This window comes from Canis lupus, chromosome 23, assembly GCF_048164855.1.
Source record: "Canis lupus baileyi chromosome 23, mCanLup2.hap1, whole genome shotgun sequence".
NCBI classification, from domain to species: domain Eukaryota; kingdom Metazoa; phylum Chordata; class Mammalia; order Carnivora; family Canidae; genus Canis; species Canis lupus.
Window position 1 is genome coordinate 26,481,443 of NC_132860.1, and position 26,499 is coordinate 26,507,941.

The window sequence follows — 26,499 nt, forward strand, 5'->3', positions numbered from 1 at the left end:
CTCCTCAATCCTATGTGGGATTTGGTCCTGGTATCGGGATCACGCCCCAAGCCAAAGGTAGACGCTCAACCACTGAGCGTCCAGTGGGTCCCTGTTCTGTAGTTTTTAGAGTACAGATCCTTTACCGCTTTGGTTAGGTTTATTCCTAAGTATCTTATGGTTTTAGGTGCAATTGTAAATAGGATAGACTCCTTAATTTCTCTTTCTTCAGTCTCATTGTTATGTATACAAATGCAACTGATTTCTGTGTATTGATTTTATATCCTGCCACATTGATGAATTCCTGTACCAGTTCTAGCAATTTTGGGGTAGAGTCTTTTGGGTTTTCCATGTAAAGTATTATGTCATCTTTGAAGAGTGAGGATTTGTCTTCTTCTTTGCCAATCTGAATGCCTTTCATTTCTTTTTGTTGTCTGACTGTCAAAGCTTGGACTTCTAGTACTATGTTGAAAAACAGTGGTGATAGTGGGCATCCCTGTTGTATTCCTGAATGTAGGGGAAAAGCTTTCAATGTTTCCCCATTGAGAATGATATTCACTGTGGGCTTTTCATAGATGGCTTTTATGATCTTGAGGTATGTTCCCTTTATCCCCTACCCTGTGGAAAGTTTTAATCAAGATAGGATGCTGTGCTTTGTCAAATGCTTTTTCTACATCAATTGAGAGGATCTTGTCCTTTCTTTTATTAATGTGATCTATCATGTTGATTGATTTGCAAATGCTGAATCACTCTTGCAGCCCAGGAATAAATCCCACATGGTCATGGTGATTAATCCTTTTAATGTACTGCTGGATCCTACTGGCTAGTATTTTGGTGAGAAATTTGGCATCTATGTTCATCAGGGATATTGGTCTGTAATTCTCCCTTTTGATGGGGTTTTTGTCTAGTTTTGAACTATTGGAACTTTATCAAGATAAAAAACTTCTGCACAGCAAAGGAAACAATCAACAAAACTAAAAGGCAACCTACAAATGGGAGAAGACATTTACAAGTGACATATGAGATAAAGGGCTAGTATCCAGGACCTATAAATAACTTCTCAAACTCAACACCCAAAAAACAAATAATCCAGTCCAGAAATAGGCAAAAGACATGAATAGACATTTCTCCAAAGAAGACATACAAATGGCAAAGAGACACATGAATAAATGCTCAGCGGCACTCAGTATTAGGGAAATACAAATCAAAATCACAATGAGATACTACCTTGCACCAGTCAGAATGGCTAAAATTAACAAGACAGGAAACAATAAATGTTGGCAAGGATGCAGAGGATACACTGTTGGTAGGAACACAAGCTGGTGCAGCCACTCTGGAAAACAGTATGGAGGTTCCTCAAGAAGTTAGAAATAGAGCTACTCTACAACCCAGCAATTGCACTACTAGGTCATTACCCAAAGACACAAAAGTCTTGGTCTCACAAAGGTAGTGATCTCAAAGGTTACCGCACCCCAATGTTCAGACCAGCAATGTCCACAACAGCCAAACTGTAGAGCCCAGGTGTCCATCAACAGATAAATGGATAAAGAAGATATATATACACACACAATGGAATATTATTCAGCCATCAGAATGAATACTTACCATTTACATCAATGTGGATGGAACTTGAGGGTATTATGCTAATCAAAATAAGTCAGTCAGAGAAAGACAATTATCATATGTTTCACTCATATGTGGAATATAAGAAACAGCTCAGAGGATCACAGGGTAAGGGAGGGAAAGCTGACTGGGAATTCATTAGGGAGAAAATCCATGAGAGACTCAACTATAGGAAACAAACTGAGGGTTGCTGGTGGAAAGGTGGGTGGGTGGATGGGGTAATTGGTGATGGGCATTAAGGAGGGCACGTGATGTGATGAGCACTGGGTATTACATGAAACTGATAAATTACTAAACACTAAATATGGAACTAATGATGTACTACATGCTAACTAGATTAAAAAAAAAAAAAGTAAACGTAAGTTGAGCCAATACATTACAGCTTGACAGATTAGTAGGTTCTCTGACCCAGTAGTCATACCCTGTAAATTCATCCTAAGAAAATAACTTCAAAGAAAAAAAGTTAAATTTTTATTGTAGACTTAGTGATAATGTCCAAAAACAGAGTTATGATTTCTTTGAAGATTTTTATTCATTTGAGAGAGAGAGAGAGAGAGCACGAGTGAGGGGGACAGGCAGAAGGAGAGTGAGAAGCAGACTGCCTGTTGAGCCAGGAGCTCGATGTGGGGCTTGATCCCAGGACCCCAGAGATCATGACCTGAGCCCAATGCAGACCATCTGAGCCACCTACGTGCCCCCAGAGGTATGAGTTTTAAAAGTGGAATAAATTAAAAATTCATTCAGAAATAAAAAATAATAGGGGCACCTGGGTGACTCAGTCAGTTAAATGTCCAACTCTTGATCTCAGCTCAGGTCTTGATCTCAGGGTTGTGAGTTTAAGCCCCACATTGGGCTCCATGCTGGACATGAAGCCTACTTAGAAAAAAATAAATAAACATAAAGGTTTATAAACATGAAAAATTAATTAGGAAATGGGAAAGAATGATGAATATAGGATATCACAAAAAGTGATCAATGTATTAATAACAACTATTACAAAAACTAAGAAGGTAAAAGGAGTAAAGGAATTAGGTAGTCTATCAAGGCAAAGGGTGTATGTATTTTTCTGTGAACCTTTTCAAATATTAAACTTCAAGTGTTTTTAAAAGATTACATAGGGTTTGGAATTAGGAAGTAGTGTGTTCGGGGCACCCCGGGTGGCTCAGCAGTTTGGCGCCGCCTTCAGCCCGGGGTGTGATCCTGGAGACCCAGGATCGAGTCCCATGTTGGGCTCCCTGCATGGAGCCTGCTTCTCCTCTGCCTGTGTCTCTGCCTCTCTCTGTGTGCGTCTCTCATGAATAAATAAATAAAATCTTAAAAAAAAAAAGAAAAGGAAGTAGTATTTTCCAGTTCCTGCTCTGTTATTTACTACTAAGTCTCTGTAACATTTTTTAGCCCTGGTTTTATCATATGTAAAATAATAATAGTTATATTATAATATAAACTATATTACAATAATATAACTTACATACCTGATAAGTAAATATGAAAATCAAATGAGACTATAATCGATACAGTAGCAGTTTATAAACTCTGAAGTGCTATCCAATGTAAATCCCAACTATTTCAAAGGAATTGTATACACATGAGAAAAATATGGACTAAAGTGTTTCTAAATAATTTTAAGAATGATGGATGTTAGCTGGACTTATTGTGATCATTTTTGCAATATATGCAAAAATAAAATCATCACATTATATACCTGAAATTAATATTATGTCAATTTACCTCAACTTTTTAAAAATAACAAATGCTTGAGATTATTGTAGCTCATGATTTAGAAAAAGCTATGATGATATAACTCTCATTCTAATCTACACAATGGTGAGATGCTTTATAATTGTAATATGCTTGGATTTATCCCCAAGTATTAGAAAATTGTCAAAATAGAAAAAGTTTTTAAAAGAACATGAGCATTAAAATGTTAACAGAGGGAAAATTTTAAGTCAAACTTGGTTGTGATAATGATGGAACAAGTTGTTTCAGACTACCTTCATCTAGGTTGGAAACTGAAACTTAGACAAAATAGATTTTTAAAAGCTGCCAGCACTAGAGGTGCCTGGGTGGCTCAGTTGGTTAGGCGTCTACACCTTTGGCTTGGGGTGTCATCCTGGGGTTCTGGGATCCTGGGATTCTGTTGTTCTCTCTCTCTCAAATAAATGGATAAAATCTTAAAAAAATAAAAATAAATAAAAGCTGCCTGCAGTAAAGAAGAGTTAATACACACTGGACTTATGAGACTGTGATATCTGGAAGAAGGGAAGCACAGCTAGGTAAGCTCTATACTTAAGGTGACTTTCTTCCTTAGGTCATTTGTTGAATCAGGGTACAAAGAAACAGGCATTATTTTTTATTTTTTATTTTTTAAGATGTTACTTATTTATTCATGAGAGACATAGTGAAAGAGAAGCAGAGACATAGGGAGAGAGAGAAGCAGGCTCCATACAGGGAGCCCGATGTGGGACTCAATCCTGGGACTCCAGGATCACGCCCTGAGTCAAAGGCGTCTCAACCACTGAGCCATCCAGGCGTCCCTAGAAACAGGCATTCTTACTAGACTGGGCAAACAGTGGTTGAAGTTTAAGAATGCTGAAAGAGTAGAAACCTGAGAGGCTAAGATCTGGAAAGAAGGGTGCTACAGAGAAGCAAGACCAAAGATCTCTATGCAATTTCCCTCTGAGTCATCAGCTGACTTCTAAATGGCATGTATGGGTGAAACTCAAAGAAATCTAGTAAAAAACAGTAGCTGAAAGGCTAATGAGCTGAGCAGTTACCAGAGGATCATAGCAGCTACAAGATGTTGAAAGAACTGGAGTCAAGTCTTATCAAAGTAGAAGAATTTCGGTAGGCCCCCACCATGTTCAGTTAAAATCCTAGAAATAGGGACAAAGGTGAAATATGCCAGTCTTAAGAAAGACTAAAACCAGACCCTAACAGAATCAAGGGGATTTGACAGTATTCTATTTGCCTGCCAGAAAACTTTAACTCTTTGGAATGTCCAACATTGTGAAGCATACTAAAACAGTTGACGCTAATAACCAAAAACCAAGAGAAACAGTAAACGACAGAGGGCTTTAGCGATTTAGACAGTGGAATCATGAAACAGAGATTAGGAGCAACATATTTAAGAAGGTAAAAGAAAAACATGGAGATCTACACCAGAAACACTGAATCTATTTTTAAAAAATCAATTAAAAATTTTAGAACTCCTTAATTTCTCTTTCTTCAGTCTCATTGTTAGTGTATAGAAATGCCATTAATTTCTGGGCATTGATTTTTTTCCTGCCACACTACCAAATTGCTGTATGAATTCTAGCAATCTTGGGGTGGAGGCTTTTGGGTTTTCTATGTAGAAAAACATGTCTATCATGTCATCTACGAAGAGGGAGAGTTTGACTTCTTCTTTGCCAATTTGAATGCCTTTAATGTCTTTTTGTTGTCTGATTGCTGAGGCTAGGACTTCCAGTACTATGTTGAACAGCAGTGGTGAGAGTGGACATCCCTGTCTTGTTCCTGATCTTAGGGGAAAGGCTCCCAGTGCTTCCCCATTGAGAATGATATTTGCTGTGGGCTTTTCATAGATGGCTTTTAAGATGTCGAGGAATGTTCCCTCTATCCCTACACTCTGAAGAGTTTTGATCAGGAATGGATGCTGTATTTTGTCAAATGCTTTCTCTGCATCTAATGAGAGGATCATATGGTTCTTGGTTTTTCTCTTGCTGATATGATGAATCACATTGATTGTTTTACGGGTGTTGAACCAGCCTTGTGTCCCGGGGATAAATCCTACTTGGTCATGGTGAATAATTTTCTTAATGTACTGTTGGATCCTATTGGCCAGTATCTTGTTGAGAATTTTTGCATCCATGTTCATCAGGGATATTGGTCTGTAATTCTCTTTTTGGTGGGGTCTTTTTCGGGTTTTGGAATTAAGGTGATGCTGGCCTCATAGAACGAATTTGGAAGTACTCCATCTCTTTCTATCTTTCCAAACAGCTTTAGGAGAATAGGTATGGTTTCTTCTTTAAACGTTTGATAAAATTCCCCTGGGAAGCCATCTGGCCCTGGACTTTTGTGTCTTGGGAGGTTTTTGATGACTGCTTCAATTTCCTCCCTGGTTATTGGCCTGTTCAGGTTTTCTATTTCTTCCTGTTCCAGTTTTGGTAGTTTGTGGCTTTCCAGGAATGCATCCATTTCTTCTAGATTGCCTCATTTATTGGCGTATAGCTGCTCATAATATGTTTTTAAAATCGTTTGTATTTCCTTGGTGTTGGTAGTGATCTCTCCTTTCTCATTCATGATTTTATTAATTTGAGTCTTCTTTCCCTTCTTTTTAATAAGGCTGGCTAATGGTTTATCTATCTTATTAATTCTTTCAAAGAACCAACTCCTGGTTTTGTTGATCTGTTCCACAGTTCTTCTGGTCTCGATTTCGTTGAGTTCTGCTCGAATCTTTATTAACTCTCTTCTTCTGCTGGGTGTAGGATCTATTTGCTGTTTTTTCTCTAGCTCCTTTAGCTTTTGTATTTGAGTTCTTTCCAGTTTTTGAATGGATGCTTATATTGCGATGTATTTCCCCCTTAGGACTGCTTTTGCTGCATCCCAAAGATTTTGAACGGTTGTATCTTCATTCTCATTAGTTTCCATGAATCTTTTTAATTCTTCCTTAATTTCCTGGTTGACCCTTTCATCTTTTAGCAGGATGGTCCTTAACCTCCACGTGTTTGAGGTCTTCCAAACTTCCCCCAAAGATTCAGATGCAATGAAACGCCAGGACACCTGCACCCCGATGTTTGTATCAGCAATGTCCACAATAGCCAAACTGTGGAAGGAGCCTCAGTGTTCATTGAAAGATGAATGGATAAAGAAGATGTGGTTTATGTATACAATGGAATATTACTCAGCCATTAGAAACGACAAATACCCACCATTTGCTTCGACGTGGATGGAACTGGAGGGTATTATTCTGAGTGAAGTAAGTCAATCAGAGAAGGACAAACATTGTATGTTCTCATTCATTTGGGGAATATAAATAATAGTGAAAGGGAATAGAAGGGAAGGGAGAAGAAATGGGTAGGAAATATCAGAAAGGGAGCCAGAAGATAAAGACTCCTAACTCTGGGAAACGAACTAGGGGTGGTGGAAGGGGAGGAGGGCGGGGGGTGGGGGTGAATGGGTGACAGGCACTGAGGGGGGCACTTGACGGGATGAGCACTGGGTGTTATTCTGTATGTTGTTAAATTGAACACCAATAAAAAATAAATTATAAATAAAATAAAATAAAATAAAATAAAATAAAAAAATTTTAGAACTGAAAAATACATTAAGATTCCAAAAGATGTTTTAAAAGCAGATTAGAAATAGCAAAACAGAGTATTAATCAACTGCAAGATTTTGGTAGAAAATATTCAGACTAAAGTACAGAAAGAAGAGAAGAAACAACCAAAGTGTTGATCAATGCATGAACCTATAAAAAATGTAGCATATAACATAATGGAATATTATTTGACCTTAAAAAAGACTGAAATCCTACCATATACAACAACATAGATGAACCTGCAGGACATTATGCTAAGTGAAATAAGCCAGTCACAAAGGGACAAATACTGCATGACTCCACTTACATGAAGTATCAAACTCATGGAAGCAAACAGAACTGTGGTCAGCAGGGGCTGGAGGAAGAGCAAAGAGAGAACTGCTAGCCAACCAAAATTTCAGTTATACAGAATGAGTAAGTTCAAGATTAGCTGTATGACATTGTGCCTATAGACAACAGTACTCTATTGTACTGCTTTTATCACACTATGGCTTAAAAAAAGAAGAAGAAATGAGAAATACAAGATTAATTCAAAAGCAGGCAAAAAAATGAGGGAAAGGTTAAAGAAGCAAAGGAAAAAGAATAGATAGTCTATTTATTCTATATGGAGTCAATCTGTTGTAAAGCTTGGGAGGTACAATCGGAGAAACTGTAGTTGTTACTTGTTATTTTTGCTTGCTCTGTCTCTATTTCCCTTGTTTTCCTTTGGAAACCCATCTCAATTTTCTTACCCCATTTTAGTACATATAGTTTGCATGAGGATTGTAATCCCTGACTTGGGGGAAGGCCTGTGACCCAAAAACAGGCCGATCAGTACCAATTTGGGTAATTTTGTTAGAGCTTTTAGGAAAATGGAAAATGTAAGATTGCTTGCTGTAAGATTTGTAAATCTTGCATTTAGGGGGCCACCATATAGAAAGCTGCTGAAGAACAGAGCATTTGCTAAAGAATGAAGCAGACCTAATAGATGGGAAGAAAGGCTGAATTCTAATACCTTTATGTGAGCACCTGGAATTTTCAGTTATACAAGCTAATATACGTACTTAATGTCTAACAACTGCTTAGATGGTACATAAGCACCATTTTTAACAGCTATCATATAAAACAAATTAATTCACAGATATGAGGACTGTCAAATCTCACCAAATAACCTTTGCCCAGGAATGCTGGTTAAATTCAGGGCAGAGACTATTCTACCAATGGAAGAGAAAAGCACAGTGATAAACTTTTTCAAAATATTCTTATATTAAGAAAAGTAGAATTTTCCAATAATTCAGTTAGATTTAGTGAATGCACTGGCTATCTGAAACGTAGTATTTCCTCCCAGTTAGGAAGTTATGCTAGTATTAATTCTCTGCCTCTATCTCCTACCCTGTCTCTGCACACATGGATATTTACATACCTAGGTATACAACATATTTTTCTCCAATTCAAAAGCATTGTTTGGTTCATAGTCATATAGTTTATCCACCATGTTTGTTTTTAAAGAAATAATTTTCAGCAAAGATAAACAAAGGCATTCTTATAAAAATATGTTAAAACCAAGTGATATTACATGAGTGCTTGAAAGGGATGAGAATTTTATACACACATATACATTTAACATACTGATTTTACGCTACTAAAATAATCTTTGACAAATAAACAAATTTGTATAGATTTTATATTTTGTTTGTAAAACAATTCTGAAAATACAAATGACAATCAGAATCAAAACACTGGATCCTGTATTACTATTTCCATAAATGGTTACTTCAATATTTTCTAAAATATTAATGCTTCCATAAGAAAAATTTAATTATTTAGTAGGCATCATGATAATCTGTTTTTGTCACTCTATTTCCAAAAAAGGACACAATTCAATCAATATTTTCAATAGCAAGCTTTTCATAAAAATTGCATTTAATAAATAGTGATTTTTTCCTATGAATTTTTAAATTCTGTATAATCAAAGAAATAGATCTACTTAAAAACTTTACTTCCTTATAACCTATATAATTAAACTTAACACTATTTCTGGTAATAAGTTTTTTATATTTGGTCAAAATGTGTCAACTTCTTTTAAATTATTATGCAAAATGGCTCAAATTAAAACTAAGATGAATTTTTTCAAGACTTAGTAGGATTAATAACATTGTAACTACTTTAACATACACCAAACTATACCAATATTGTGGAACTAAGTCAATCTATTTACTTGAGTTAATGTGAAAAGTGATATTCATAAGTGTGCACTGAGCTTCCAAAATGTCTAAATTCAAATTACACTTTTGTCAGTTAATAAAATACAGTAGTTAGAAAGAATATGATGAAAAAAAATAATCCTAATAACATGTTGAAATCAGAAATTCCATGTTGAAATCAGAAATATTTGTGACCATATAGAAAAGCTCACGTGTTAAAATGCAATTTAACATAATCTTGCAGATTACAAATGGAGCACCGAGATATTAATATGCATATAAGAAAAGAATAGAAACAATACCCTTTTTAGTTGCTGTTCTTTTATGCTTCTCACTGTCCTTGCAGGCTCAGAAATGAAGTTTTTATAGTTTTCACATATATTGATCCGAGACTGGGCTACCTGCATTGTTCCCTCAAGAAAAGATTTCCAAACAGGATACATGCTCCTAAATTCAAAGAGGGACAGAAAAGTATTAGGCAGGGAAAAGAAAAAAAAAGTTGGCTAACCTTATGCTCACTGGCTAGCACTGTGAAGCAGAATGAATATTTTCTTTATAGTTGAAAGTGTATTTATACTGCTTTATAGGTATTAATATTTTAACATATATAGGTAGAACATATACTTTATTCCTCTGTAGCTCTGCAATGGGCTGTCTTGATTCATCAACTATTTTTGATACTGAAATAAAGTGATACAAGGTTACAATTCCAGGCAAAGCTAATACTATAAAAATTAGTGAATAATTCAGACTATACAGACTTTTCGCTGTCTCAGGGTCATCACTGTGTATATCAAGTTTCATTATTTCATTAAATATTTTCCTGGGGCACCTGGGTGGCACAATCAGTTAAGTGTCCAACTCTTGGTTTGGGCTCTCAGGTGGTAATCTCAGGGTTGTGAGATCAAGCCCTGTGTTAGGCTCTGCACTCAGCATCGTGTCTGCTTCAAATTCTTTTCCCCCCTGCTACTCTCCCATTCTCTCTTCCCAAGATAAATAAATCTATCTTTTAAAAACTTTTCTAAAAGATATTTTCCTAATTTTAGAGATGGGTAACTGAGGCTCAGAGAGATTTAGAGAATCCCTCTAGATCACACGAGTGTGGCAGAACTAAGATGAAGGCTGGGTACCTCTAAAGTACATTATCTTTCAACTACATCATATTACTTTCTTACATAAACTGATATGGCTGGAAAAAAATAATGAACAACTGCTTATGTGCTTGAGAAGTCCATTTCTCTAACAAAAGAAGTCTATGGTATCATTGTTCTACATCTGTTTTCTATGTTGTAATAATGCTTAGCCAGCATCACATTGTCACTTGGAATCATTCCAAGCAAGTTCCAACACCTTTGCTTGATAAATGTGCTCAGCAATCTCTTCTTAGTGTCAAAGAATTCATCCTTTGCTTTTTGTAGTCAATGTCCCTTTCAAAGCTTCTTTTCTATTTTGCTAAACACCTTAGTCAGTTCTAGTATGTACCTATACAGATTAAACATATTTTATAACTTATCATAACAATGGATGGTATTTTGTGTGTGTGTGTCTCTGGCTTTTTTTTTTTTTAAAGATTATTTATTTATTCATGAGAGACACAGAGAGAGAGAGGCAGAAACACAGGCAGAGGGGGAAGCAGGCTCCATGCAGGAAGCCTGATGCAGGACTTAATCCCAGTACTCCAGGATCATGCCCTGAGCCAAAGGCAGATGCTCAACCGCTGAGCCACCCAGGTGTCCCTGGTATTTTATTTTTAAAAATGAAATACTTGTACTGATAGATTATAACATTCATCTCTCGAGATTTTCTTCTTATGCCACGTGGATTTTCTATTATAGACTGCTACTATAGTAGGTACCTTGGGTTACATAAATGCAAGCAGTGGGTCAGTGGATGAAATGGATGATAAAGTAAAAACAAGAGAAAGAAAAATTGCCTGGGTCCCCATCCTACTTAGAACTAAAAAAAACTTGTGACTGTATTTTTCAACCAAGGAAACTATTAACTTATATAATCAATTAGTTTTTGTAATGAATGAATGAATCACTTTAGATGGAAATATTCATTTATTTAAGCAGAAGAGTATCACACTCCCTTTGGTAAAAGATTCAGTGTGTTGTGCCAGCAAAAACTGTCAGCATAAAAGCAAAATGAATATGAGATAATGAAAAAAAGAAAATGAGATAATGGATGTTAACTAAACCTATAATGGTAACCATTTCATAATATATGTAAATCAAACCATCACACTGTACACTTTAAAGTTATAGAATGATGCATGTCCATTATTTTTCAGTAAAACTGGAAAAAAAAGAACAGCAAAATTAGTATCTTCCATGGCCTTATTGCATGACAACTGATATAAACTAGGATATAAACTCACCACAGGCCTCCTAAGCAGTTCAAATAATTGATTTTCTCAGAAAATGCAGAGAAAAAACTTCAGTACGATGCTTCATAACTATTAATTTACATTTAAAATACATTTTAAAATCATAATAAAAATGAGAAAGAACCACTATGTTGTGATAGGAAGGAAGGAGGGTTAAGGTGGATGGAAAGAATGAAGGAAGGATCCCTTCACCCAGGTTCTCCCCTTAACTAGCACCCACTTTTATCTCTGCCTCACTGACTGCTGTTCATCCTTCAAATCTCAGCTTAATTGTAACCTCCTTAGAGAAAACTTTCATGATCACCACCAACCCAACTCACAGACTCAATTAAGTCCCTCTCTGTTACTTGTTCACATGGCTCCAGCATTTTAACTTCAATTATAAATATTTTTATGTAATGGTTAATGTGTATCCCTCTCACTATTGTGAAAATTTCCTGAAGGTAAGGGTACATGTTTTTCTCACTACCATATTTCTAGGGCCTAAACACATGGCCTAACATTCAGAAAAGTTACAGTAAGTATTTGTTACATGAAAAAAATGAATGGATACATACATTATGAGGATTGTACAATAAAAAGAAAAATTCTTTCCTTGTACAGTTTAAAAAGAGATCTTTAGAGATTGGCAGATCTACAGTAGACAAGCATATCTCTAATAATGACACACCACGAAAAAAAACAGAATTCAGTTACCAGTTAATCAGAAAACTCGGGTTCAAGTTCTAGTTCAGCCAATATAATCATATGTAGGATACTTCACTCTACTTTCATTTCCTCAACTGGCAAATGGAGAAAATAACGAAAATACCAGCACTACATACCTCATATGGCTATTTTGGCAGTAAATGCAAATGATATGAAAGCCTTTGGCACAGATTGTTTAAATGAATAAATAGTAACAGAAGCAGAATTATAATAGAAATGTAAGTGTTTGACATAAAAGTGATAGCTGCAATGGTAGTATTTTTCATTCTGAGGAAAAATAATGGGTATAGAATGATTTTTAATTTAAAAAAATTTTTCACTAGGCTTCTATACATAATTTTGATGCATATGGTATTCTGCTATGTTGCTCAGGTCAGAAAATGAGGCTCAAAATTATGAAAGAAAGGAAGTAAATTCTTTTAAAAATCCATCACATACTAAACACTATGCCATGTATTTTTAAATTTACGTTATCATTTAATCCTCATGTCAATTTTGTAAAATAGGCCTTATCTCCATTTTTCAAAGGACAAAAAAGTAAGGCTTGGAGAGGTTGTAGAATTTTTCCAAGGCTATTCACCAGGAAATAGTACTTCTATGGTCATAATTTAGACTTTGCCATTACCAATAACTACCCCTCTGCTGTAATCCCAAATTAATCATCTAAGCCCTGACCTTCTGTTTCTACTTATTCCTTTTAGGATTCTGACTCCAATAAGTATTCAAACTCTACTAGAACCTACAATCCATTCTTTTTTTTTTTTATCTCTAATTTTTTTAATTTTTAAAATTTTTTTATTGGAGTTCAATTTGCCAATATATAGCATAACACCCAGTGCTCATCCCATCAAGTGCCCTCCTCAATGCCCGTTACCCAGTCACCCCTACCCCCCGCCCACCTCCCTTTCCACCACCCCTTGTTCGCTTCTCAGAGTTAGGAGTCTCTCATGATCTGTCACCCTTTCTGATATTTCCCATTCATTTTTCCTCCTTTCCCCTTTATTCCCTTTCACTAATTTTCATCCTACTCTCCTTCCCACTGTCTCTTAGCATCTCTCATAATTTCCCTTCTCAGCTCCTTATCCAACCTAAATTTCATGGTCTACCACTATAATCACTCCCTTTATATACCCTTATGATCCTGGCCCCTCTGTCTTTTCATTGTTCTAATCTACAAATTTCAATTTTGGTTAAATCCAAAATTCTGTTTATACTGTACCTATCTCTGTGTATACCATACCTATCTCTGTGCAGCAGAGATTACATTACTGGAGAAAACCATAATCATGCTGCCTTGGTCTCAGGTTAAATTGATGTCTAAAAAAACTCTAGTAACCCCTAAGTGCTACCCAGCAATTCTACTTATACTCCCCTAAATCCTCTTATTCTCTCCATCTTCTACGTAATTATTTCCCACCTTTTCCTCTCATTTCAAACTTCTAATATGACTACACTTTCAGCTGATAATGAAGCTACCAGAAGACAATGCCCATATGGTCCCACACATCTACCAATCTCCCCGCTTCTCCACCCATGCACTCTATCATCTCTTTACTTGGATGAACTACCTGTGCTCTGAAGGCCAACCTTTCACATTTATACTACACTCTATAATTCACTCAAGAATAGCAATCCAGGGCAGCCCGGGTGGCTCAGCGGTTTAGCGCCACCTTCAGCCCAGGGTGTAATCCTGGAGACCCAGGATCGAGTCCCATATTGAGTGCACTGCATGGAGCCTGCTTCTCCCTCTGCCTGTGTCTCTGCCTCTCTCTCTCTGTGTCTCTCATGAATAAATAAAATCTTTTTTTAAAAAAGAATAGCAATCCAGTAATTGTGCTTTCTCAACATCAACTTTTCCCTCTCCACTGGATGGATCTCTAAATATGCTATAACATCTCCCACCTGCGAAAACAAAAAAAAACTCCTCCAATTCTCTCCAGCTACCACACTAGTGCCTGTTCCTTGAACAGCAAAACTCCTTGAAAGAACTGTCTGAAATTATTGTAAAATTCTTCTGTTCCTGGTCTTTTTTTTTTTAAGATTTTATTTTTTATGTATTCATGAGAGACACAGAGAGGCAGAGACACAGGCAGAGAGATAAGCATGCTCCATGCAGGGAGCCTGATGTGGGACTCAATCCCAGGACTCCAGGATCATGCCCTGGGCTGAAGGCAGGCGCTAAGCCACTGAGCCACCCGGGTGTCCCATGCTCCTGGTCTTTTAAAAAATTATTATTATTATTTTTGAGGGGGGGGAGAGAACATGCATTAGTGAGGGTGAGGAAGCTGGGATTGGGGGAGGGTCAGAAGATGGAGAGAATAAGAGGATAGGGAGAGAGAGGGAGAGGGGAGGGGAGAGAGGGAGAGAAGGTGGAGGGAGAGAGAGAGAGTGAAAGTGAGAGAGAGAGAGAGACAGAGAGACAGAGAGACAGAGAGAAACTTAAGCAGGTTCCATGCCCAGTACCAAGCCCATGCAGAGCTTGATCTCAGGACCCTGAGATCAGGATCTGAAATCAAGAGTTGGACATTTAACCAACTGAGCCATCCAGATGCTCCATTCCTGATCTCTTTTGATTAATTTAAATAAGCCCTTAAGCCTCCACCATTCTTCAGAAATTGCTTGTCAAGGTCATCAAATATCTCCTTATGGATAACTCAGTAGTCAATTCAAGCTTTGGTCCTGTCATTCAATTTATCAGCAGAACTGATCTAGTTTATCCTTCTTGAAATGCTTTCCTCCCTCAGCTTCCAAGACATCACTCTCTCTTAGTCTACTCCTTTCTCACTAGCCACTCTTTAATAATGTCCTTTGTTGATTCCTCTTCATCTCACTGCCCTGTAAATGCTGGAGTGCCCCCAAAGTTAGTCCCCAGGCTTCTCTTTTCTAACTACACTCACTCTTTAGATATACTCATTGAGGCACATGGCTTTAAATACTGCCAATATACTATTCCTGAATTTCTATTTCCAGCCTAGACATCTTTCCTAACCTACAACCGCCTATTAACATATCCAACTTGGACATTTAGTAGGTATCTTAAAACTATAGTGTCCAAAACCAAATTCTTGATATCCCTAAAATTTGTTAATTCTTTCCATCTCATTGATAGCCATTCAAACCCTCTAGTTGCTCAAACCAGAAACCCTAGAGTCATCATTGATTTTCCTTTTTCTTTTTTTTTTTTCTTTTTTATTTTTTGATTTTCCTTTTTCTTTCACATCCTTCATTTGATCTACCCCAAAATCCTGTTCAGTAGACTTTAAAAATATAATGGAATCTGATTATTGTCTGTCTCCTCCACTGCTACTATCCCAATTTGGGCAATATTATCTTGTGCTTGGATTATGGTAACAGCATCTCTTGCTTTTGCTCGTTTCCCCAAAGTCTATTCTCTACACAATACAGCCACTACAGTGCCACCACTTCCCACTATGCTATATTCTCCTTACTGTCCTTATCACCAGTATATAATGTTTAAGAATTTATATGTTTGTCTTGTCTTCTCTCATTAGAATGTAGGCTCCATGCAGCAGAAGCTTTGTTTTGTTCACTCTTGTATCCGCAGCACCTGGTACGGCAGGCACTCCATACGTATTTAGTGGAGGAAAGAGGAGGGAATTACATGGCCTAGATGTGAACCCAGATTTGTCAGGCTCTCAAACCTCTGCTCTGCTGCTGATAGAAGATTGCTCTTGGTCTCAGTAATAATCTTAACAAAAAATAGGTGTCTCTTCCCTCTAATAAAGGTACTGAGCTTTGTATATCCTAAGTCCTTTGTGTTCATCTAACATGATTTTTTGCCTCAGTATCTCCTGCACTAATGTTTTCTTACCTTTTTCTGTTAAAATGACTCAGCTTTTAAATTAAAATGATACTTTATAACTTCGCACTCTAACTGAAAAACAAATGATACTTGACATAATAGTTAAGTTATAAATAGTAAAATTTTTAAAAAATGTTTATCCATATACCACCTAAAATCATGCTGGCATATCTCCCATACAGATATCACAATGGAAAACAGAGAAAACTTTATCAGGAAGAACCATAATTAAGAAACAAATCAATTTATTTTGACTGTGGTGGTGGTCACACAAATCTACATATGTGATAAACTGCACAGAATTTAATATGTACACACACAAATGAGTGCATGTAAAACTGGTGTATTCTGTATTAGATTGGTGGATTTTATTAATATAAGTTTCCTGGTTGTAATATTGTATTATAGCTATGTAAGATATTACCACTGGGAGAACTAGGTGAAGAGTATAAGATAGCTCTTGGTATTACTTTTTACAACTGCACATGAATCCACAACTATTTCAAAATAAAAAGTAAAAAAAAAAAAATTAAAAAACCATACATCTTCCCTAGACCTAAAAATATAACACTGTACATCAAGAAAACTCTAGAAACATGATACATAAGCTCATAATTTAAGATTAATTTATACAGTAAGTAATAAGGAGAAAATATAGTTTTTAAGAAGTGTTCATATAGTGCTGCTCTCACTAATAAGAAGGGACAATATCCTAACTGCAGGTAACAGAGGTAAAGACAGGGAGGATGACTGATTTCAGTCCAGTCAAGGTATGGTAAGAACTGCAATACAACTGCAGCTTGAGGTACCCATAGGTGAGGGAACTAAGGATTAAGGAAAGGAGAAATGGCCAAAGATGAGGAGAGAAAGGTAATCTGGTGCCAGGTTTCTTCATGGCTTTTAAAAAATATCTTGGGGGGGGCAGGGGGCACCTGGATGGCACAGTTAGTTAAGTGTCCAACTCTTAATTTCAGCTCAGGTCATGATCTCAGGGTCGTGAGACTGAGATCAAGCATAGTGTGGAGCCTGCTTAAGATTCTCTCTCTCCTTTGCCCTCTGCCCCTCCCTCCCTACTCATGTTTTCTCTCAAATAAATAAATATTAATTAATTTAAAATTTTCATCCCACTGGCAAGAAGAAATACAGGTAATATTCAAGCAGGGGAGTTATACTAGGCCTATTTTACAAAGGGAGTTGGTGGTACTGTACCTAACTGAAATAATGAAAGGAAGAGATCACAGGCAGAGAAGCAGCTGCTTAAGATTCCTAAGACAGGACGAGATCTAGGAAGAAGTCAAATTTGGAGGTAGTTGACTTTTTGATTCCTAAGCTGACGAGTTAATAAGAAACATACAATCATTACTAGTTTATAGACAATATATAAAGACAGAAAAAAGACATTTAAGATTACTTTAAAAAGTCACTAGAGAGCTAAGGGAACTTTGAGAAATGCTTATATAGAAAGGACTTGCTATAGTTTGAATGTCTGTCCCCACAAAATTTGCATGTGGAAATCCTAACCCCCAAAGATGATGATATTAGGAGGTGAGGCTTTTGGGAGGTGATTAGGCCATAAGGTAGATTAGTGCCCTTTTGAAAGAGACCCCACAGAGCTCCCAAACCTCTTCCACTGTGTAATGACACAATATAAGTTGAAAATCCTACAACTCAGAAGAGAGACTTCCCCAGAAACCAGGCTGGTCTCAGCCCCCTGACCACCAGAAAGATGAGAAATAAATTTTTACTTAAAAGCCATCCAGTCAGGGATCCCTGAGTGGCGCAGCGGTTTAGCGCCTGCCTTTGGCCCAGGGCGCGATCCTAGAGACCTGGGATCGAATCCCACATTGGGCTCCTGGTGCATGGAGCCTGCTTCTCCCTCTGCCTGTGTCTCTGCCTCTCTCTCTCTCTGTGTGTGACTATCATAAATAAATACAAATTAAAAAAAAAAAAAAAAGCCATCCAGTCTGTGGTATTTTGTTTTAACAGCCAGAACAGACTAAGAGCTGAAAACTTGTCCTAAAAGACTAAAGAAAAAGATCCAAGAGAAAGTAGTGTCACCGTTTAGTGTCACCGTTTAGTTTTAAGGCAAATGGGGGTGGTTTAATGCCATTAAATAGTGTATGTTTCATCAGACTAACAAATATTTTAGAAGACTAATCACATGTTCTTTCAGTAAAAAATGAAAATTCTAATCAACTAGAACAAATGTAAAATACATTGATACACAGTTTATGAAGTATAATTTACAATGTCAGAATTTATTTTTTTTTCAATGTCAGAATTTAAATGTATAAACCCTTGACCTCGCATTTCCCCCTTTAAGAATTTACACTAAAAAAAAAAATTTACCCTGTAGATATACTTTCCTAGTCCACAAAGATGTAACTATATGCAAACATGAGTTATCCACTAAAGCATTATTTGCAATAGTAAGAAACTCAATAATTACCAACAAAAAATGGGTAACAAAACTATAGTCCACCCATACTATAATACTAACACAAACATTTAAAAGAATGGAGTACCTGAATGTACTGGCATGAAAGATCTAAAACACTTTTAAGTGTGGGTAGGGTAGAGTGGAGTGGTGGAGGGAGTTACAGAAGTATATGTATAGATTAATTCCAATTCTGTTAAGAAGAACAAAACTGTTTGTGCTTATGTATGTGTCCCAGAGGAAAGAAATGGAAGGGTCATGTGCTTTTAACAGTACTTACTCTAAGGGAACAGCAATGTGAACGAGAGAGGCTTGGGAAAGAAGATGAGGCAGCACTTTATACTCTGTTGCACATGCATTACTTTGATAAGAATTTTTAAAGTACAAATATAAATACAAAAAAAGTTAAAAGAGAAATTTAAAACAACTAGAACCAAAATAAACTCCTAATAAACAAACAAAAAATTGGCAATTGCCATTCTCACCCTCGATCTTGATCTTTCGATTATCTTTTTCACAAAGCCACTATTACCCTCTTAGCTACCTAAATTTATAAACCTAGGGGTTGAGGGGACAGGGGACTCAGCAATCAAAAAAAATGAAATTTTACCATTTGCAATGATGTGAGTAGAACTACAAAGTATTATGCTAAACAAAATAAGTCAATTAGAGAAAGACAATTATATGATTACACTCATATGTGGAATTTAAGAAACAAAAGAGAGGATCACAGGGGAAGGGAGGGAAAAATAAAGTAAGATGAAATCAGAGAAGGAACAAACCATAAGAAACTCTTAACTATGGGAAACAAACTGAAGGTTGCTGGGGGGAGCAGGGTTGGGAGGGATGAGGTAACAGAGTGATAGGCATTAAGGAGGGCAAGGATGTAATGAGCACTGGGTGTTACATGCAACTGATGAATAACTTCACTCTACATCTGAAACTAATAATACATTATATGTTAATTAATTAAATTTAAATAAAATTAAAAACAACAAAAACCAAACCTTGGGGTCTTTCTATAGTCTTTCCTCTCCCTCTCTCTAACTTCATTCTTCATTCACTAAATATTTACCAAGTGCTTTCTATGTTACAAGAGCTATTTTAGATACTGAGAAAACTAATTTCTAGTTTGACAGTTATAGAAACTGTTTATAGTTCATCTCAGAACAAATATGATAGACACAAAAAACAAAACTCTGCCAAATCAATTTTAAGTCCTCTAGTTTCCATCTCCTAAAGATCTACTGAAATCGTCCCTACAACCAATTTCTACTGCTAATTTTCATTGTTCAAATAAGAGACGAAGAGTAATTAAATTCCTGCAATTTTATCCTTTCCAAATTCTTCTTCACATATCTTTAATCCACCTTCATACTATTAAAAGTCAAGCTAACATGTATTTCCTCTCGTGGAAATTTTTCAATGCTTCCATTATCTTCTGAATAAGAAAATAAACTGTCTGATATGCAAAGTATTTCCTGATCCCTGTCTATGTATTCTCCGGGTCCACTTCTCCTCTCACCCTCCAACCCACACACTTCACACCAGCCAGGTGGACTGTTCAGTTACCTAACATCCATATTTTCTCATAACTCCATGCCTTTAAGGTGATACTTTTGCTTAGAATTCCTTATGCCCAGCCTTGGCAAACTCCTGTATATTCTTTACGACTCAGATCTAGAAGCCTTGGTTTCCTCTTCAGTCCTAACTTGTCTCTCCACTCCTAACACAATACCACAGCTATTTATAGTAGCTATCTCCTGTAACTTCAGTAAGCACAGGCACCACACTTCACATTTTGATCCTAAAATATACTTTAACAGCTAGTATATAGTAGATATTTTACATCTACCTCATGAATAAAGAATGAATCAATGACTGTTTAAATAGCTGTGCGACCTTGAGTAATAAAGTATATAACCCAAGAGTTAGTTTCCTAATGTATAAAAAAAGGATGATTATATGTACCTTGCAGGGTTGTTTTCATTATCATGAGATTAAGCTGAAGTTCATAGCATGGTGTCTGGTATTTAGTAAATATTTAGTAAAAGCTGGCTTAACATATTTTTAGAAATAAGGTTGTATAAGCTAGCCAGAGAGCAGAGCTCTCCTTACTTCTTTGGTAACCTTAATCCTGAATTTCAAACAAGTTTAGAAAATAGCCTATCTATAAGCTGGAGTACTTCTTTATTCTCCAGCCAGTAATCTCTTCCTTAGTCAGGATTTCTTCATGCTAGTAATCTAAACTATTTAACATTCTCTCACTCAAGGTTTTTGCTCCACTTTCTCTTTTGCTTACAATTTCATCTCTTCCCCTCTTAGTGGAATTTTAAAGATACTGGAAAGTCCACAAGAAAATCTCTAGCTTTTTTAGTTTCCTGTTTTGCTTTAGTAGTCTATATTGCAATTATACACATCTATTACTTATAGTTGATGAAGCCACTTTCCATGCTATCAGTCAGTCCTGCAACTGTGAAGAATTATTATAGTTTATTTATCTTTCAGTCTTCTTTTTATTTATTTATGATTTTTTAAAGATTTTTATTTTTTAAAGATTTTATTTATTTATTCATGAGAGACACAGAGAGAGAGAGAGGCAGAGACAGAGAGAGAGGGAGAAGCAGGCTCCATGCAGGGAAGCCCAATATGGGACTCGATCCCAGGACCACGGGATCAGGCCCTGAGTCAAAGGCAGATGTTCAACCACTGAGCCACACAGGCATCCCTATCTTTCAGTTTTCTAATGTTGTTAAGAATTTATCTGATGATGTCACTCTTCACTGACAATACAGCAAACATGATTTCATATTCAGATTCCAAGCCATACACCTGAATACTGAATTCTTAATTATCCTGGATTCTCTGCTACTGTGTCATGGGCTTTAGTTTTAACTGCAAACTCTGAAATCTTGTCTTTGAGTTCTGGTTCCCCTATACTAAGGACAGTTTTGATCATAAAAGCCAATAAACACTTCCATATTAACTTCAAAAAAAAAAAAAAAAAAGGACATCAAATCCTACACAAAATTACAAATAATTACAAATACTTTAAACATATCTGTAGGTCACTGAAGACACAATTTATATTCCACTGTCATCTATCTTCTTTAAAATCTGTATGTGGGATACTGACTAGCCAATTTCTGGATACCCTGTTCTGTGTGTGTGCGTGTGTAAAACTTAGAAACTCTTTTCTGTAGGCTCACAAAATTCCATCTTCCCAAATTTAGAATTTCAGAATTAAAGAACATGACAGAACACTATCAACTTGTTTCATTATTGTTGCAATAATGTGTTTCATCTGTAGATCACCAAGGAAACAATTCACGTTCCGCTGTCATCTACCCTCTTTAAATTCTATATGTGATTAAATTAATCAATTAAGCAAAACACAATCTTGGCTTAATACATAAGGAAACTATTTTATAAGTATGACTTACATATGTTGTAGAACATTAACATCTGATAATTTTGAAATTATGTCTAAAAACATAGCAATGAAAAGTAATTTTTTAAAATACTGAAGTCTACATTATCTACATGTGACATGGCTCTAAACGAAAACAGTTTTAGAGAAAATAAGCAAGATCTATTAACTAAGTTACCTGTAATCAATCCGATCATCAGCTTTTATTCCAGGCCAATCTCTCTTCAGATATTGACTAGCCAACTTCTGGATACCCTGTTAAAAAAATATGTATATACATATATTTTATAAAAATAAGTACTGTGCCACGAAAGAAGCTCTTTTCCTTAAAATACATTGCTCCAAATCTCCTCTTTCCAAATGTAAATTTAATTCAGAAGGACCAATGATAAATGGTAGAACATTGTAACTTGTTTCATTATTGTCACAATCCTCTCTCATTTCCATTTTTAGGAAAGGGGGAGTCTAAGAATGAAAAAATTGGAACTTAGTTGATACGCTTTCAACTTCACACTACCTGACCAGCCATAAAAACAAACTACCTCTGGAATATCATAGGGAACACATCTGTCCACTCCACAGAGCTCTGATTACACAGCTTGACAACTCAATTTCCCACCATTCTTCTGCTGTGGCATGTACTGCATTTCTAAATCCAAACTCTCATCTTATGAAAGGCAACAACCAACAAATTCAGTTTGGAGCAGACAGATACACATTCACTTATAAAATTAATGAACAAACCTTGGTGCTAACTATTCCATATTAGTCATTTTGATTCAAGACAGATTTTAAGGGCTTTTTTTTCTTTTTAAATAATACCATGGCACAAATCATTTCAATAAAGAAATTAATTTTACAAAGAAATATACCCACTTATTGTTATCCATACAACATGAATGTGGGAAAAAAACAATATTTATCTTCAAGAGGTACAGTGGGTATCAGGATTTGAACAGAGAAGACTACTTTATTGGCAAGTGAGGTTAAACTAATCACTCTGAACACAGAATGTATTACTTTCAGATGGGAATATATGTGGTCCCCCATTCAATGTACTGGATTAGAAATCATATACTTTAGGATACTCATCTCTACATGCAACTTCAAACAGAATAAATCAAATGCTAAGATGAAGAACAATCGGAGGAGCAAGATGGCGGAAGAGTAGGGTCCCCAAATCACCTGTCTCCACCAAACTACCTAGAAAACCTTCAAATTATCCTGAAAATCTATGAATTCGGCCTGAGATTTAAAGAGAGACCAGCTGGAATGCAACAGTGAGAAGAGTTCGCGCTTCTATCAAGGTAGGAAGACGGGGAAAAAGAAGTAAAGAAACAAAGGCCTCCAAGGGGGAGGGGCCCCGCGAGGAGCCGGGCTGAGGCCGGGGCGAGTGTCCCCAGGACAGGAGAGCCCCGTCCCGGAGGAGCAGGAGCTGCACCGACCTTCCCGGGCGGAAAGGGGCTCGCGGGGAGTTGGAGCAGGACCCAGGAGGGCGGGGATGCCCTCGGGCTCCCTGGGACAGTAACAGAGCAACTGCGCGCCCAGGAGAGTGCGCCGAGCTCCCTAAGGGCTGCAGCGCGCAAGGCGGGACCCGGCGGGACCGGAGCAGCCAGGAGGGGCTCGGGCGGTGGCTCCGCGGAGGGGGTTGCGCGGCCCCGGGAGCAGCTCGGAGGGGCTCGGGCAGAGGAAGAGGCTCCGTGCGGAGGGGGCTGCGCGGTTCCAGGAGCAGCTCGGAGGGGCTCGGGCGGCGGCTCCGCGGAGGGGGCTGCGCGGCCCGGGAGCGCGAATCCAACAGCGCAGGCTCCGGAGCACAGGGCGCCGGGACACAGCCCAGGATCCGGCCTCCTCCGGGACAGGCAGAGACCGGGAGGGCCCAGGACAGCGAGGACGCTCCTGCCCCAGCTGAGCAGAGCAGCGGCCCCGCCCCGGAGCCTCCAGGCCCTGCAGACGGAGAGCTCCGGAGCTGAATCCAGGTTTCCAGAGCTGCCCCGCCACTGGGGCTGTTCCTCCTGCGGCCTCACGGGGTAAACAACCCCCACTGAGCCCTGCACCAGGCAGGGGCACAGCAGCTCCCCAACTGCTAACACCTGAAAATCAGCACAACAGGCCCCTCCCCCAGAAGATCAGCTAGACTGACAACTTCCAGGAGAAGCCAAGGGACCTAAAGAACACAGAATCAGAAGATACTCCCCTGTGGTTCTTTTTTTTTTTTTTTTTTTTTGTTTTTGTTGTGTTTGGCTTTTTGATTTGTTTCCTTCCCCCACCCCCTTTTTTTCTCCTTTCTTTTTCTTTCTCTTTTTCTTCTTTTTTTTTTTTTCTCGTTTTTTTTTCTTTTCTTCCCTTTTTTTTTCTCTTTCACTTTTCTTTCCTTCTTTCTCTCCTCTCTTTTTCTCTTTTTCCCAATACAATTTGCTTTTGGCCACTCTGCACTGAGCAAAATGACTAGAAGGAAAACCTCACCTCAAAAGAAAGAATCAGAAACAGTCCTCTCTCCCACAGAGTTACAAAATCTGGATTACAATTCAATGTCAGAAAGCCAATTCAGAAGCACTATTATACAGCTACTGGTGGCTCTAGAAAAAAGTATAAAGGACTCAAGAGACTTCATGACTGCAGAATTTAGAGCTAATCAGGCAGAAATTAAAAATCAATTGAATGAGATGCAATCCAAACTAGAAGTCCTAACGACGAGGGTTAACGAGGTGGAAGAACGAGTGAGTGACATAGAAGACAAGTTGATAGCAAAGAGGGAAACTGAGGAAAAAAGAGACAAACAATTAAAAGACCATGAAGATAGATTAAGGGAAATAAACGACAGCCTGAGGAAGAAAAACCTACGTTTAATTGGGGTTCCCGAGGGCGCCGAAAGGGACAGAGGGCCAGAATATGTATTTGAACAAATTCTAGCTGAAAACTTTCCTAATCTGGGAAGGGAAACAGGCATTCAGATCCAGGAAATAGAGAGATCCCCCCCTAAAATCAATAAAAACCGTTCAACACCTCGACATTTAATTGTGAAGCTTGCAAATTCCAAAGATAAGGAGAAGATCCTTAAAGCAGCAAGAGACAAGAAATCCCTGACTTTTATGGGGAGGAGTATTAGGGTAACAGCAGACCTCTCCACAGAGACCTGGCAGGCCAGAAAGGGCTGGCAGGATATATTCAGGGTCCTAAATGAGAAGAACATGCAACCAAGAATACTTTATCCAGCAAGGCTCTCATTCAAAATGGAAGGAGAGATAAAGAGCTTCCAAGACAGGCAGCAACTAAAAGAATATGTGACCTCCAAACCAGCTCTGCAAGAAATTTTAAGGGGGACTCTTAAAATTCCCCTTTAAGAAGAAGTTCAGTGGAATAGTCCACAAAAACAAAGACTAATAGATATCATGATGACACTAAACTCATATCTCTCAATAGTAACTCTGAATGTGAACGGGCTTAATGACCCCATCAAAAGGCGCAGGGTTTCAGACTGGATAAAAAAGCAGGACCCATCTATTTGCTGTCTACAAGAGACTCATTTTAGACAGAAGGACACCTACAGCCTGAAAATAAAAGGGTGGAGAACCATTTACCATTCGAATGGTCCTCAAAAGAAAGCAGGGGTAGCCATCCTTATATCAGATAAACTAAAATTTACCCCAAAGACTGTAGTGAGAGATGAAGAGGGACACTATATCATACTTAAAGGATCTATTCAACAAGAGGACTTAACAATCCTCAATATATATGCTCCGAATGTGGGAGCTGCCAAATATATAAATCAATTATTAACCAAAGTGAAGAAATACTTAGATAATAATACACTTATACTTGGTGACTTCAATCTAGCTCTTTCTATACTCGATAGGTCTTCTAAGCAAAACATCTCCAAAGAAACGAGAGCTTTAAATGATACACTGGACCAGATGGATTTCACAGATATCTACAGAACTTTACATCCAAACTCAACCGAATACACATTCTTCTCAAGCGCACATGGAACTTTCTCCAGAATAGACCACATATTGGGTCACAAATCGGGTCTGAACCGATACCAAAAGATTGGGATTGTCCCCTGCATATTCTCGGACCATAATGCCTTGAAATTAGAACTAAATCACAACAAGAAGTTTGGAAGGACCTCAAACACATGGAGGTTAAGGACCATCCTGCTAAAAGATAAAAGGGTCAACCAGGAAATTAAGGAAGAATTAAAAAGATTCATGGAAACTAATGAGAATGAAGATACAACCGTTCAAAATCTTTGGGATGCAACAAAAGCAGTCCTAAGGGGGAAATACATCGCAATACAAGCATCCATTCAAAAACTGGAAAGAACTCAAATACAAAAGCTAACCTTACACATAAAGGAGCTAGAGAAAAAACAGCAAATAGATCCTACACCCAAGAGAAGAAGGGAGTTAATAAAGATTCGAGCAGAACTCAACGAAATCGAGACCAGAAGAACTGTGGAACAGATCAACAGAACCAGGAGTTGGTTCTTTGAAAGAATTAATAAGATAGATAAACCATTAGCCAGCCTTATTAAAAAGAAGAGAGAGAAGACTCAAATTAATAAAATCATGAATGAGAAAGGAGAGATCACTACCAACACCAAGGAAATA

The 26,499-nt window shown here is 37.5% G+C and overlaps 1 protein-coding gene across 6 annotated transcripts in view; it reads right to left on the minus strand.

Moving 5' to 3' along the window:
- FCHSD2 (FCH and double SH3 domains 2) overlaps positions 1 to 26,499 on the minus strand; it is a 334,052-nt gene that overhangs the window by 157,615 nt on the left and 149,938 nt on the right. For all 6 annotated transcript variants that reach the window (XM_072794507.1, XM_072794506.1, XM_072794509.1 and 3 more), the window contains 2 exons: positions 22,068 to 22,144; positions 9,405 to 9,549 (listed from right to left, as the gene is read on the minus strand). In XM_072794507.1, coding sequence (XP_072650608.1) covers positions 9,405 to 9,549; positions 22,068 to 22,144 — 222 coding nt within the window. The remainder of the gene's footprint in view (positions 1 to 9,404; positions 9,550 to 22,067; positions 22,145 to 26,499) is intronic.